The sequence below is a fragment of the Capra hircus genome, chromosome 19 (genome assembly GCF_001704415.2).
Source record: "Capra hircus breed San Clemente chromosome 19, ASM170441v1, whole genome shotgun sequence".
NCBI lineage: Eukaryota > Metazoa > Chordata > Mammalia > Artiodactyla > Bovidae > Capra > Capra hircus.
In genome coordinates this window covers 41,685,555-41,700,174 of record NC_030826.1, presented here as the reverse complement: position 1 = coordinate 41,700,174, position 14,620 = coordinate 41,685,555, and the positions used below count along the sequence as shown (strand labels likewise).

At 45.8% G+C, this 14,620-nt stretch overlaps 2 protein-coding genes across 6 annotated transcripts in view; both read left to right on the top strand.

Moving 5' to 3' along the window:
• The window catches only part of ACLY (ATP citrate lyase), a 42,629-nt gene extending 37,641 nt beyond the window's left edge, over window positions 1-4,988 (top strand). For 4 of the 5 annotated variants that reach the window (XM_005693833.3, XM_013972417.2, XM_013972416.2 and 1 more), the window contains 6 exons: window positions 599-749; window positions 944-1,087; window positions 2,635-2,748; window positions 3,098-3,180; window positions 3,438-3,514; window positions 4,008-4,988. In XM_005693833.3, coding sequence (XP_005693890.1) covers window positions 599-749; window positions 944-1,087; window positions 2,635-2,748; window positions 3,098-3,180; window positions 3,438-3,514; window positions 4,008-4,102 — 664 coding nt within the window. In that variant the 3' untranslated portion in view covers window positions 4,103-4,988. The remainder of the gene's footprint in view (window positions 1-598; window positions 750-943; window positions 1,088-2,634; window positions 2,749-3,097; window positions 3,181-3,437; window positions 3,515-4,007) is intronic. The other variant, XM_005693834.3, reaches the window with a different exon arrangement.
• Window positions 6,366-13,337, top strand: KLHL11 (kelch like family member 11). Its single transcript, XM_005693832.3, has 2 exons — window positions 6,366-6,977; window positions 11,570-13,337. Exons 1-2 carry the CDS (start codon window positions 6,433-6,435, stop codon window positions 13,149-13,151), a joined length of 2,127 nt encoding a protein of 708 aa, XP_005693889.3. The 5' UTR covers window positions 6,366-6,432; the 3' UTR covers window positions 13,152-13,337.

Genomic DNA, 14,620 nt, shown 5'->3' with positions numbered 1-14,620 from the left:
CACAGCTCCAGACTTGTGGGTATTTTGTTTTGTGGGTTTTCGTTTTTTTTTTTTGTTTTTTTTAAATTGTGCTACACACTTTGTGGTATCTTAATTTCCCAATCTGGGATGGAACCTGCCCAAGCAGTGAAAGTGTGGAGTCCTAACCACTAGACCACCAGGGAACTCCCCAGACTTTGTTCTTAATCATCAGTGGGAGGTTGATCGCTGTGCACTGTGAAAGGGACCAGGGCCCTCACCTCCCCTGCCTGGCACGTGGAGAGTAGTAACTGCCAACACAGGTCCCATCCTGTCGCAGCAGCTCAGCTGAAGAAAACTGCCCAAAGAGGTTTCAAGCCCTGCTTGCTAAGCTCAATTTTAAAAGCAGTATTTGATATCAGCAACATTCAGAGCCACTCAGGGATCAAAGAGTTCTGCCTTGGAGTTGTAAGACAGTGTTAGACCTGGATTGGGGGTTTGTTGCCCTTCTAGAGTTTGAGTGACTTGTTCAAGGAGATGGGAAACAGGAGGACTGTGGCCTCATCAGTGTATCTCCTGTTCAGCCCCTCACCTTTGTTCCAGTTCTCATGTCCCCTCCCCTGTCCTCGCCCTCCTCCAGGTTGCCCAAATACTCTTGCCAGTTCATAGAGATGTGCCTGATGGTGACAGCTGATCACGGGCCTGCCGTCTCTGGGGCTCATAACACCATCATCTGTGCTCGGGCCGGCAAGGACCTGGTCTCCAGCCTTACCTCGGGACTGCTCACCATCGTGAGTATTGTCATCCTAGGAGGTGAACAGTGGGGACTTTGGTTGGCATCATGCCACTTGGCTGCATTGCAGTCCTAGAGGGAGCCATGGCGTGTGAGACCCCATGCCGGGGGCTGTTGGGGGAACTCTGGATCATCCCGAGAAGCCGAAGGAGACTGACAGCTTGGAGTGACATGGGCTGGCTCCTCCCACAGGGCGACCGGTTTGGGGGTGCCCTGGATGCAGCAGCCAAGATGTTCAGCAAGGCCTTTGACAGCGGCATCATCCCCATGGAGTTCGTGAACAAGATGAAGAAGGAAGGAAAGCTTATCATGGGCATTGGTCACCGAGTGAAGTCGGTGAGTTGTCTTTCTCCTTCAGGCCCTGGGTCAGCGGGGTGTGGAGCACAGCCGGGCTCTTGGCTCCCAGCAGGCAAAAGCTTTGCTGACAGATGCCGACACTGAGCCAGCTCTTTTTCCCATTATAAAACAGACTGCCCCAAAACAGTGTCTGTCATGTTCAGTTGTGGTGTGAAAATGTGATGAACTAGGACCTTGGTAACTTTAGCTTCCCAGGTGACTCTTACAGGAGAAAGGACTAAGGTCAGGGTTAAGGGGACAGACATATCAGTCACTAGATAATGCTGCAGATTGGGGTAACAACTCCAAAAATCTCAGTGGCTCCTGGGGCCAAGTTATGTTTAGAAATCAAAGAGAATGAGAGAAGAAGAAGTGGCAGCTGCTTGGGCCCCCACAGGGACAGTTCAGGGTCCATGGCTCCACCGCTCCAGGAACCTCAGCGAGTTAGTCACTCTGCTGGCCTAAGTGGAGTGTATGACTCGGATTAATACAAGAGGATCCTGCATTCATCCCGGCATCCCCACGCTGGGCCAGTGCAGAGTAAGTCCAGAGGTGGCTGGATGGCAAAGACTGGGCCGGAGACAGTGGTTTCTGCTGAGGGACATCCCATCTGGGCCTCGCAGAACTTGGGCCACCACCCCCAGCTCCCAGGCAGACGGCCCACGCACAGCATGGGGCACCTTGCCTAGCCAGCGTCGCGCCTGTGCTGCCATGCCGTCTTTGGGTGCGTTCCTTGCTGGAGTCCATTCTGGCCTGTGTGTCTTGGCCAAGGGAGGAGGTCACTGTGGTATTGGGACTTGGCACCCAGTCCGTCTCACGCCCCTGCTGATGGGACCGCCTAGTATGGGTCTCTGAACCGAGAGTTCATCTACACTCATTGCAGGTCCAGAGGGTTTCTTGGAATTTCAGGGGTGCTTTGCTGCCCCACTGCCAACATGTGCTTACTTAGTTAAAAACTAAGAACTTTGTAGAACTTGGTTACATCTTGACTAGGTTGCTGATGAGCAGTGTGGCTAGTGGCTAGAACCTCAGACTTCCCGCTGGAAGGTGCATACTGCTTTGGGGTTTTTTTTTTGTTTGTTGTTTGGTTTGGTTTTTGGCCGTGCTGCTCGGCCTGAGATTTTAGTTCCTCAACTGAGGATTGAACCTGGGCTCCCGGCAGTGAAAGCGCAGAGTTCTAGCCACTGGACTGCCAGGGAAGTCCTGCGCCCTGCTGCTTGACCCTGTAGGATCCATGGCTAATTTATCCAGTATCTCCACATCTCAGGTGGTTTTGAGGCTCAAATAGGAGAGGACATCAGAAACCTTAAACCTCACAGCAGTGGATATGACACGTACAGCTGTGTCTACCTGTGACACAAGCAAGCACACGCCCCTTTTTTTGGCCTGTGTCATGCGAGGTCTTAGTTTCTCCACCAGGGATCAAACCCAGGCCCCTTGCAGTGGAAGTGCGGTGTCTTAACCACTGGACAACCAGGGGAGTCCCAGGAACATGTCTTTTAACAGCCGTGTCAGAGTGGTTCCTCTAACTTTGGATCACTTCCTAGATCAACAATCCAGACATGCGCGTGCAGATTCTCAAAGATTATGTCAGACAGCACTTCCCTGCCACCCCCCTGCTCGACTATGCGCTGGAAGTAGAGAAGATTACCACCTCCAAGGTAAAAGAAAATGTTCCTAATTCCCAAATCAGGGTTTTGCGTGAATTTCTTGGAGAAAATGACTGCCAAGTCACAGTTTGATTGTGCGCTAAAATCGCACCCGGTTTTCTGAAAGATTTTTGTTTCTGTTGCTTAACTAAGTTGACACATACTCAGTGTCAACGAGAGTCCTCTGCTAGACCTTAGAAATCAAGACAGTCTCTCCTATAAACTGGGATGTGTTGGTGGGAGGTTTTAAAATAGCAGTCAGGAATTCACAGTAGTAGTTTTAGTAGTAATAGTGGAACATCATGCAGAACAAAAATGAGTAATAATGACAAATGCGTTTTTTTTTTTTTTGCCTTCCCAGAAACCAAACCTTATCCTGAATGTAGACGGTTTAATTGGAGTCGCATTTGTAGACATGCTTAGACACTGCGGGTCCTTCACTCGGTGAGCTTGCAGCTATTTTCTTCCTCCTAACGTTTATTGATTTTTCTGGGTGATTCCTCCCAACTCCAAGAGCAATGCACGTTCATGAGAGAGCATTAAGAACTGCCTCTACGCCTACCACCCAGAACACCCTCCCTTTACTAATTAGAGTCCAAAGACAGCTAGCTTCTCATTCCTGGGCAGAAATTATAGTGTCTGTGGGGAGGAGGGCAGTCATGTGAGCCATCTGAAAACTACAAGTGGATTGTGTGTTACAGGGAGGAAGCTGATGAATATATTGACATTGGAGCCCTCAACGGCATCTTTGTGCTGGGAAGGAGTATGGGCTTCATTGGTAAGTTAGTAGTAAGAGTCTGTTTGGTTTCGGTTTTTTGTTTGTTTGTTTTACTCCGTGGTTCAGGTATACCACTTACTTACGTGGCTAGCTTCTTTCTTTCTTAGGCTGTCCTGCACAGTTTGCAAGATCTTAGTTCCTCAAGCTGGGTCAAATCTCGGTCCTAACCACTGGACCACCAGGGAATTCCCCAGGCCAGTTTCTATCAGAGAGATGTCACATTGTTTTGATCATTTTGCTAATTCTTCCTTTGTTTAACTTCCGCTTTATCTTTGTTCCTTTTTTTCTTGGAAATGAGTTTGATTGCTAGCCTAGGAAAACAGAATGAAATCCAACAGTTCCTTTTACCAATGCAAACATCTACCTGTGGTATGGATCTAGATGTACTTCCCCATTTTTGTGTGTATTAGTAAGATTTCCCTTCCTTGTCTTCTCTCCCTCACCAAAATTCAACACTCACCAGTTCTTAAAAGATGCGTTTGCTCTGTTTTAGGACACTATCTTGATCAGAAGAGGCTGAAGCAGGGGCTCTACCGTCACCCATGGGATGATATTTCATATGTTCTTCCGGAACACATGAGCATGTAACAGAGCCAGGAACCCTATTACAATAAAGTGAGGATGAGAACTCTTAACCTTGGGAAATAGCCACAGACATCTGGCACTGGAGCTTGCTTAAAGGATGGGCCTGGAGTATAAACAGCCCCCAGTGTACAGACATTGAAGACCAACATCCACAGGCTAACACTGTTCAGTCTACACAAAGAAGCTTAATATTTTTTTTTATAAGCATAGAAATAAGAACCCAGCCAATACTTGTGACATTTGCTCTGCTACCTGCTATATTTATTATATGGAAGCATCTAAGCACTGTCAGGATAGTGTTCTTCCTCATTGGAGGGTGTTACAATGTTGCTTTCTTTTACTTTTTCCATTAGCTTAAAAAAAAAAAAAAAAAAAAAAGGTTTTCCCTTGAAGGAAGGGAATGATACTTTTAAGACCTCAAGATACTTTCCATTTAAAGGACCTCTACCCCTAATATCTTATTTTTTCCCTTTTCTTCCTCATATAACCTGAATAGCATTGTATTAATCTGATTTTTTTTTTTTAAGATCTTTTTGTATGTTGTGTGTTAGGAGTTTGTTTGGTATCTCCCTGTTGCAGACCAGTGTCTGCTTGTGTCAGGGGGAATGGGGCCACTGCGTCCTTAGCCATTGTTACAGAGTATGGGGAGTGGTCATTTAAAATGTAAACTTGTAACATACATATGTTTAAAATGGAAGCGCAAAGCAAAAAGCTGTGAAATGTCTTGTGTCTTATGTTCTCTGTATTTATGCACCTGACTTTTGTCTGTTATTGACTCTTCTCCAGCCAGTTTGCATCTGTAATCCACAAAGATTCCAGGCAGCTGCCACCTCAGTCTTTCCTCTGTATTATCATAGTTTGGTTTAAATAAACTCTATAGTAACACTGACTGCCATCTCATGTCATCCATATATTTTCATCTGCATTCCTTTGAAGTGTACTTACTAAGTTTTACTACATGGCAGTTTTAAAGTGTTCATCCACGGACTTTGCTGATGGTACAGTAGATGGGTATCTCCCTGCCAGTGCTGCAGGAGACACAGGTTCAATCCCTGGTCTGGGAAGATTCCACATGCTGAGGAGCAACTAAAGCCCATGTCCTACAGCTACTGAACCCACGCTCTAGAGCCTGAGCCTGAGTGCCTGGAGCCTGTGTTCCGCACCAAGAAGCCACTACAGTGAGAAGCCCACGCTGCAACCAGGGAAGGCCCAAGTGCAGCAACAAAGATAGCTCACAATCAAAAATAAATAAGATCTTAAAAAAAAAAAAGTTCATACATCTCTTAAAGAAGAATCAAGGGAATTCCCCTGGCAGTCCGGTGTTTGGGACTGCCCAATCTCACTGCCAGCAGCCCTGGGCTCCATCCCTGGTCCGGGAAGTAAGATCCAGCACGCCACCAGGTGCAGACAGATAAATAGATTTTAAAAGGATACTATCTTCAAAATAAACCCCAGTATCTTCTGTGAAATTGTGCCTCCCATTTCTCAGTGAATGGAAACCAAAGGTTTACTTAGATACTCAAGCCAAACACCTGGAAGGCATCCTTTTACTTCTCTGGTTGGCAAGTCCTATAGATTTATCCTTTAAATAACTGATCTGTCCGTATCGGGTCTGCTAACTTAGTGCCCTTTGTTCTAGTTTTGTCTCCTTACAGCCCACTCTCCAAGCAGCCCACTAGAGGTATTTTTAAAGGTGCATCTGATTAAGCCATTCCCTTGCCTGAAGCCTCAAAGTGGCTTTTATTCATCATTTAAACAAGTATGTATGGACCAGTAATTGTGGACCAAGCACTTTGTAAAAACACCTGAAGGTTAAAAACCTCATTTAACCTTCACAGAGATCTGCCAAGTTAGTATTCCGTTTTTAAAAGAAAAATTAGTTCAAAGACAGTAAGTTATTTGCTCACCCTCATCCACTTAACTGGGGCTCAGTCTCAAGTCTTTTTTCTTTTCCATTTTTACTCCAAGGCCATTCTAAACCTTTAAATAAAAATCCAACGGTGCCACCCAAGACACTAATGGGTAAGGGTCTAAGGTGGTTTTTGTTGCACAAAACGACCACGAAGAACACGCTGCTCTCTAGGAGGAGGAAAGAGCCATCGTCCAAATGGGGATGTGGATGGGAGGCCTTCGGGGAAGACAGTCATAACGGGAGCACAACAGTCGCCCCTTACCAGAGACGGACGCCTAAGGACAGGCGCGGCGGCGCGTGCGCAGACCCAGCGGCGGCTGGCTCCGCCCCACGCCCACTCTTTATTCCCAGAATCCCTCTGTGTCGCACCAGAACGGCAGAATCGTTCGGGGACTGAGGAGTCGGGCGCGGCGGCGTCAAGATGGCGGCTGCGGCTGTGGCGGCGGCGGCAGCGGCGGCGGCGGCAGCATCTCTGCAGGTGCTGGAGATGGAGAGCATGGAGACAGCCGCCGCCGGCTCCGCGGGGCTAGCCGCCGAAGTCAGAGGTAGCGGCACGGTGGACTTCGGGCCTGGGCCTGGTTTGTCTGCAATGGAGGCGAGCGGGGGCGACCCGGGCCCGGAGGCCGAGGATTTCGAGTGCAGCTCTCACTGCTCGGAGCTGTCGTGGAGGCAGAACGAACAGCGGCGCCAGGGCCTCTTCTGCGACATCACCTTGTGCTTCGGCGGTGCGGGGGGCCGAGAGTTCCGGGCCCACCGCTCGGTGCTGGCCGCCGCCACGGAGTACTTCACGCCCCTGCTGTCGGGTCAGTTCTCCGAGTCCCGCTCGGGTCGGGTGGAGATGCGCAAGTGGAGTTCCGAGCCCGGGCCCGAACCCGACACGGTGGAAGCCGTTATCGAATACATGTACACGGGGCGCATCCGCGTCAGCACGGGCAGCGTGCACGAGGTGCTGGAGTTGGCCGACAGGTAGGGGACGCAGGCGGGATGCGGAGGGCGGGGGTGGAGATGCTCGCGGACCGCGGGCCGCATCCAGGGAGGGCGCGGGAAAAGGCGGGGAGGGCAGTGCCCTGGGTAGGCTCGAGTGAGCCCTAACGAAGTGGATTCGTTTGATACTTATTGAGCGCCTGCTGCGTGTTGTGGGGCTGCCACTGCGCTGGGCACACAGGGTGCAGCCGGCCAGTCAGGCGAGGGGTCGTGTCTCCAGGTGAAGAGACAAAGACAATGAAAAAGTCCGCCTTTAATGAGTACAGTGTTGACATTTTAAAAGGATAGTCATTGCATAAAGACCTTTCTCAGGAGGTGACATTTAAACCGACCTTTAAATGGCAAGGGAATCCTGGCCATGCAAAGATGGGGAATGACCATTCCTGGCAGATAGTGCAAAGGCCCCGCATCTCGTTTGGCTTAGAGAAGTAAAAAAGGAAAATTCAGTGATCTAGGGGGTGAAAGAGAGAAGGGTGTGTGAAATGCGTTGGATAAAGGAGTTTGGATTTTACAAGGTGATGTGAAGCTGGCTAAAGAAATGATTTGACTGAAATATTTTTAAGATGATTCTGCTACTGTGGAAAATGGGTTTTAGAGGGCCCAGATGGATATTCCAGAAACTATTTAGGAAGCAGGTGAATGCAGTTTGGAGATGGGGAGGAGCCTTTTGGGGCAGTATCCTATGTGCATATTTGTTATTTGAACAACTGCCTCCTGAGTCAGCCACTGGGTTCTGAGCATCTGGGGATTTAGCAGTGAACAAAATAGACAAGAGTCCCTTTCCGCATTGCACTTACATAAGTAGATGGATGGCAAATAAAACAGCCTGTTGGATGATTGCTCTAGCTATTTTGAAAAATAAAGGATGGTGGGTCATACAGGAAACGTTGATGTAAAGAAGCTGTTTTTTAAATTGAATGGATAGAGAAATCCTCCTGAAGAAAAAGACATTTGCAAAGAATTGAAAGAGGTGTGGTTAAGAGTGTTTCAGGTAGGGGACGTCTCAGGTGCAAAGACCCTGAGATGGAGCTTCTCTGGAGGTTGCTGCTGGTAAGTCTCTTCAGTTGTGAGAATAGCAAAAGGCCAGTGTGGCTGGATCAGAGGGATGCCGGGCAAGAGAAGAGAAGTAGGAGAGGCCTGAGGGTTGTAATGGGGATGGATCCAGATCCCACAGGGCTGTGTCAGCCTGTGGAAGGACTTGGGCTCCTACTCTGAGTAACATGGGAAGGTTTAGGGTAGAGTAATGATGCATTCTGATTTGGAGAATTCTTCTGTGTTGAGAAAAAGTATGAGGTGGCGGGGAAGGGGCTGCAAGGACATAAGCAGAGAGACTAGGAGGTTGTTACAGAGGTGGTAGAGGCTTGGTCTGAGGAGGGAGAAGTAAAAGTGATGAGAAATGCTTTGATTCTAGATGTATTTTGAAAGCAGAGGAGAGAAATTTGCCAGTGGATTTGATGTGAGGGATGAGGGTAAAGACTGCTGGGTTTTTGACCCATTGGAAAGATGGAGTTATTATTGATTAAGATGTGGAAAAGTGCAGGAAAGTGTTTGGGAGGAAGTGTTTGGTTTTTGGTCCAGGAAACGTCTTCTACTGGATGTCTAATAGGACATTGGATGGAAGAGCATTGGGAGCTAGAGATTGGGAGGAAATTAGCATGTAGATGGTAATTAAAGCTTTGGGACTGGATAAAACTGCTTAGGAAGAGAGTGTAGCTAGAAAAGAGAACTCGAAGGACTGAGCCCTGGGGTTCTCCAGAATGTTAAAGAGACACCAGCAGAGCACCTGATCCCATGGAAGGCTAGAGTGTATCAAGGAGGGAGCAGCCAATCATGGCAACGCTGTCACTTGTAAGTGATCATTGGATTTGGTGATAATAGAGGTCATTGATGGCACTGACAGGAGCCATTTACGTCTGACCATTGGGACTTGTCTGGTGGTCCAGTGGCTAAAATGCTGCACTTCCAGTGCAAGGGGCCCTGGTTCTATCCTGGTCTGGGACCTAGATCCCATGTGCCACAACTAAAAGATAACCCCAAGCAGCCAAATAATACAGTATCTTTAAAAAATAGTATTTAAGAAATAGTCTGTCAAGAGGATCAGAAAAATGATACTCATGGGCCTGTGTGAGGAGTCATCCAGGGAGGTCTTTTTCCCTCTGTAAGCTAGGAGATGGGTTTCCCCGGTGATTCAGTGGTAAAGAATCCGCCTGCCAATGCAGGAGGCGCAGGAGACCTGGGTTCGATCCCTGGGTCGGGAAGATCTCTGGAGGAGGAAATGGCAACCCACTCCAGTATTCTTGTCTGGAAAATTACCTGTAGCCTGGCAGGCTACAGTCCATGGGGTCGCGAAAGAGTTGGGGACTCGACTGAGTGACTAAGCACGCACGCACACAACCTGAGAGATCCTGGAGTGTGTTTGTGTGCTGATGAAAATGAATCTGTGGAAGAGGAGAATTGATGTTATAAAGGCCAGAGTCTTTGAAACCAAGAAGGGTATAGAATCCATATTAGAAGTGGAGAAGTGGGACTGGGAAGGCAGAGTATAGGGTACAGCTGTAGGCAGACAGGTTGAATAGTGGGAGGGAATTCTCTGGTGGTCTAGGGATTAGGACTCATGGCTTTCACTGCTGGGACCCAGATTGAAGCTCTGGTTGAAGAACTAAGATCCTCCAAGCCTCTCGATGTGGCTGGAAAAATAAAAAGGATTGGATAATGGGAAAATGAGGTTTTTGCCTGATTGCTTCTGTTTTCTCAAAGCATGATACTGGGTCATCTGTTTGAGGGTGGGGTGGAATGTGGCAGGTGTGTGTCTGCAAGGGGTGGTTTGTTGAATGCACATGGATGGAGAAGGGTCATTGCACTCACTCCAGCTCTGTTTTCTTCTGTCATGTGAGCGTGTGTTCTTTCAGGTTTACTGTTCTCTCCTCCTTTACTGGAGACTTGGGTGAGGAGAGGAGAGAACACCCCCAGACAATTTACTTAAAACTTTAACTTCTCTCCATATGTCAGTTGCTGAGTAGCCACTTTGTATTTGACACTATGCCCTGCAACCATCACCACCAGTCTTACCCATCAGCTTTGAGGCAGGATTCCTTTACAACCCCTCCTCCCCCATGTAGTCTGTCTGTTGATCATACCTACCTTGCAGGGCACTTACACTGTAAAGCTATAATAGGAAGTGCCCAGCATGATCCCCGTCATGTGACACATGCCTAGTATCTGACAGGCAGCTATTGTTTTCATAGAGCAGTGTTTCCAAACACCTGTCCAAGGAAATATGTGTTGGCTTACCTGGAGCACCTGCCAAAAATCACAAGTAGAAGGTGGGGAAGCCCAAGAAAGAGTGATCCTGGTACCCAGGCATATTTGAGAGCCACTAGAGCTCTTAACCACTCTGCCTTGTCTTTGTCTTATGTCTGAGATCATGTGCTCCCTAAAGAGGGTAAAGGGAACCTGTCTTGAAATTCATCTTCATATCACAAGTCAGTTAGTTACTAAGCACAGTAATCATAGTAGTAGTTACTGAAGTGAGAGAGGCCTGGACTAACTGGTGAAGTCATTCTTAAGTTATGTTTTCCATTCTGGAGATTTAATCCTTAGTGTGTGTGCTAAATCGCTGCAGTCGTGTCCAACTCTGCAACCCTGTGGACTCAGCCCTCTAGGTTCCTCCGTCCATGCGATTCTCCAGGCAGGTATACTGGAGTGGGTTGCCATGCCCTTACTCCTTAGCAGTAGTCTCACATTGGCCACCCTTAGGGCTTAATTCTGCCAGATTAATTTATGTGAGCCAACAACATCTAGTCAGCTACATGCCAAACCGCTTTTCTTTTTAATGTGGACGGGCCTACACATTTTCTGTTGTTTTATTTCTTGGCTTCTTCAGATCTTTGAGTTTGCCTTGCCACTCCTGCTTTAATGAGAACCCACCTCAGGACAAAACCCCTGAGCACCACTCCTGCCTCCATCCCTGGGTTACTCGGAGAAAGCTCTGGTGATGAGAAGATTAAAACCTCTGACACAAAGCCTGCACTGCCATTCCCTCTGAAATCCGACCACACAGCCTCCCAGGAGTCACAGTTTTTATACCATGTAGTTGATGTTTAAGGAAGTCTCTTCACTGAGACCCAGCCTTATCTAAGAAGAGACTGGTTGCTAGCCAGGGACTTGGGCAGGAGGGCACAGACAAATTTGGATTGAGGTTTGCCTTTGCCAAGGGTAAATTACAGTGGAAACAGAGTGTAGGACTGTTGTTTTTTATTAAAGGATATGTTCTGAAATACCTTACATAATCCAAAACTCCATTTTGTGTGTGTATCACAAAATTCTGTATAATATAATTACATGTAAACTAATGTGAATAAAATATATAAATATGATTTTTATATATACTTTTAAACATACTTTCCCACACAATCCTGTTTAATTTGGGAGGATTTGCTTTTTTTTTTTTCAAGTGTTGTGAATGAAGTGAGAGGAAACTTATATTTCAGTTTGTATAATTTAGATGTTCTCAGAGAGCATTTTCAAAGTATGCACATTTGAAAATTAATCCTTCCTCTTTTTCTTGGTTTTAGGTTCCTATTAATTCGTTTAAAAGAGTTTTGTGGAGAATTTCTCAAGAAAAAGCTTCATCTCTCTAATTGTGTGGCCATTCATAGCTTAGCTCACATGTATACCCTAAGCCAGCTTGCTCTGAAAGCGGCGGATATGATACGGAGAAACTTCCACAAAGTAATTCAGGATGAGGAATTTTATACTTTACCTTTCCACCTCATCCGAGACTGGCTGTCAGACTTGGAGATCACAGTTGATTCTGAAGAGGTTCTATTTGAAACAGTTTTGAAGTGGGTTCAGAGAAATGCTGAAGAGAGAGAGAGATACTTTGAAGAACTTTTTAAATTGCTCAGATTGTCCCAGATGAAACCTACTTACCTTACTCGTCATGTCAAACCAGAGAGGCTGGTGGCCAATAATGAAGTTTGCGTCAAGTTGGTGGCCGATGCAGTGGAGAGGCACGCTCTGAGAGCTGAGAACATACAGTCTGGCACATTCCAGCATCCTGCTTCTCATGTCTCATTATTACCTCGCTATGGGCAAAACATGGACGTGATCATGGTTATTGGAGGCGTGTCAGAAGGAGGGGACTATTTAAGTGAATGTGTAGGATATTTTGTCGATGAGGACAGATGGGTAAACCTACCGCATATCCATAATCACCTTGATGGACATGCTGTTGCAGTAACAGAATCCTACGTGTATGTTGCTGGGTCAATGGAACCAGGGTTCGCTAAAACTGTGGAAAGGTATAATCCAAATTTGAATACCTGGGAACACGTTTGTAGTCTGATGACAAGGAAGCATTCTTTTGGGCTAACAGAAGTCAAGGGGAAGCTCTACAGCATTGGCGGACATGGCAACTTCAGTCCCGGTTTTAAAGATGTGACTGTTTATAATCCCGAGCTAGATAAATGGCACAACTTGGAATCGGCACCAAAGATTCTTCGGGATGTGAAAGCGCTCGCCATTGAAGACCGGTTTGTGTACATTGCTGCCCGCACTCCTGTGGACCGGGACACTGAAGATGGATTAAAGGCTGTCATTACTTGCTATGACACGGAGACTCGACAGTGGCAAGATGTGGAATCTTTGCCGCTTATTGACAATTACTGCTTTTTCCAAATGTCTGTGGTCAACTCAAACTTTTATCAAACAGCCTCATGCTGCCCCAAGAGTTATTCTTTAGAAAACGAAGAGGCGATACGAAAAATCGCCAACCAGGTTTCTGATGAGATCCTTGAAAGTTTACCCCCGGAAGTCCTAAGCATTGAAGGAGCGGCCATCTGCTATTACAGAGATGACGTTTTCATTATTGGAGGCTGGAAAAACAGTGATGATATAGACAAACAGTATAGGAAAGAAGCCTACCGATACTGTGCTGAGAGAAAGCGGTGGATGCTTCTTCCTCCCATGCCACAACCCCGTTGTCGAGCCACTGCCTGCCACGTGAGAATCCCATACCGGTACTTGCATGGCACTCAGAGATATCCTATGCCTCAAAACTTAATGTGGCAGAAGGACAGGATCAGACAGATGCAAGAAATACATCGACATGCCCTAAACATGCGGCGAGTGCCAAGCTCTCAGATAGAATGCTAGGTTCTTTGATGCATGCTTAACACAGACCTTTTCATGAGGCTGAAGATACCCAGACTGTTACTTGAAAATGTAGGTCAATAACTTATTTTCTACATGAATGGATTATCACCCCATATAAATGAAATACAGTTAAAAACTGAAGAATGGGAAAATCAATTCAGTACGTGGTAATTTTTGTCAGTTTGCCGTCTTGATCTGTTGTTGGTTTGTGTGTATGTTGGCAAAATAAGATCTTATTAAAGATAAATGGAAAAACCAGGTGTAGTTACTTGGTTGTTTTTCTGCCAACAGTTTATAACTTCTTTGTTTTAGGGGCTTATGTTTTGAACATGCTTTAAGCACCGATTTTATTTGCACGTTTATTTTGATAATCTTTTTCATTTTTTTTCCTGAATGGTTGGTTTTGACAAGATCAGAATACATGCATTGAGCCCTCATCTATAGGAGGAATGTGCAATAGTGAGGTTGAAGTCTGAAGGAAAAAGCACAATGTTTCAGCAAGATGATTTCACAATGTTTGCATTGCTATTTTGTTGTCTTTGTTTATCTTGCAATACTATCTTGTTTATTTCTAGAAGACAGGACTGATGAGAAATTTGTGATTGGCATTTGTGGAATATTTTTCATTTCTTTAGCATCTCTGTTGTAAACTTCAGGCTATCACTCTGAGATAATGGTGGTTAGCAAGAGTACTGATCTTTAGCTGATGAATTGATTACAGAGGAAGTTATATCTTTGAAATTTGTTTCTCTAAGCAGAAAAATATTACTAGTCTAGAGTAAGAAATCAAAGGCATTGAAAAATTTTAAAATGCTTTTTTCAGGAGTTATTTGAAGATAAGTTACTGAGTATAAATAATGCCTATGACAATCGACACTCAATGCCTTTAGTTTTAAATTTTGCTCTAATGCATATTATATGGAATCCTCATCATTCCTTTCTAAAAGAAACTTTTCAAAATAGGAAGGAAGGAACTAACAGTTTAGGGAAATGTTGCTAAAGAGAAGCCTTATTATTTCTCAACCTGGATTATTATAATATTTTATCCGTTTGCCCTAGACCTTCATTGAAACTTTGCCTGAGCCGAGACTACAACATTTGGGCACATAATTACGGCTCTTAAAAATTGATCACTGTGGTTATCTTTTATTTATTCTAATACATTCTTGTGATCTTCTCACCTGTGCCCAGGCAGTATGCAAATTATCACATAGGTTGACCTTTGGCGTTCAGTTAATGTAAGAAACTCCTGCTGTAGTGGTTTGAAGTGTGGGGTCCAGTATACTTTTCTTGTTTCTTTCAGAATGTTTCTACCTTCTTGGACATTCTGGAATACTATTCTAGAAGGTAAATTCCAAGTGCAGTAATTTTTTTTTCCCCCAGTTAGTTCATTATAGTTCTTAGCAGTTGGATCAAACATCAGAAGAAAAAGCACAACCAGGAATTTTGGCTTGCAGTGTGCTGCAGGA

Coding starts and splice junctions, on each gene's coding strand:
- KLHL11 (XM_005693832.3), top strand. CDS start 6,433: ATGGCGGCTGCGGCTGTGGCGGCGGCGGCAGCGGCGGCGGCGGCAGCA. Junction 6,978..11,569: donor GTGCTGGAGTTGGCCGACAG/GTAGGGGACGCA, acceptor TCTTGGTTTTAG/GTTCCTATTAATTCGTTTAA.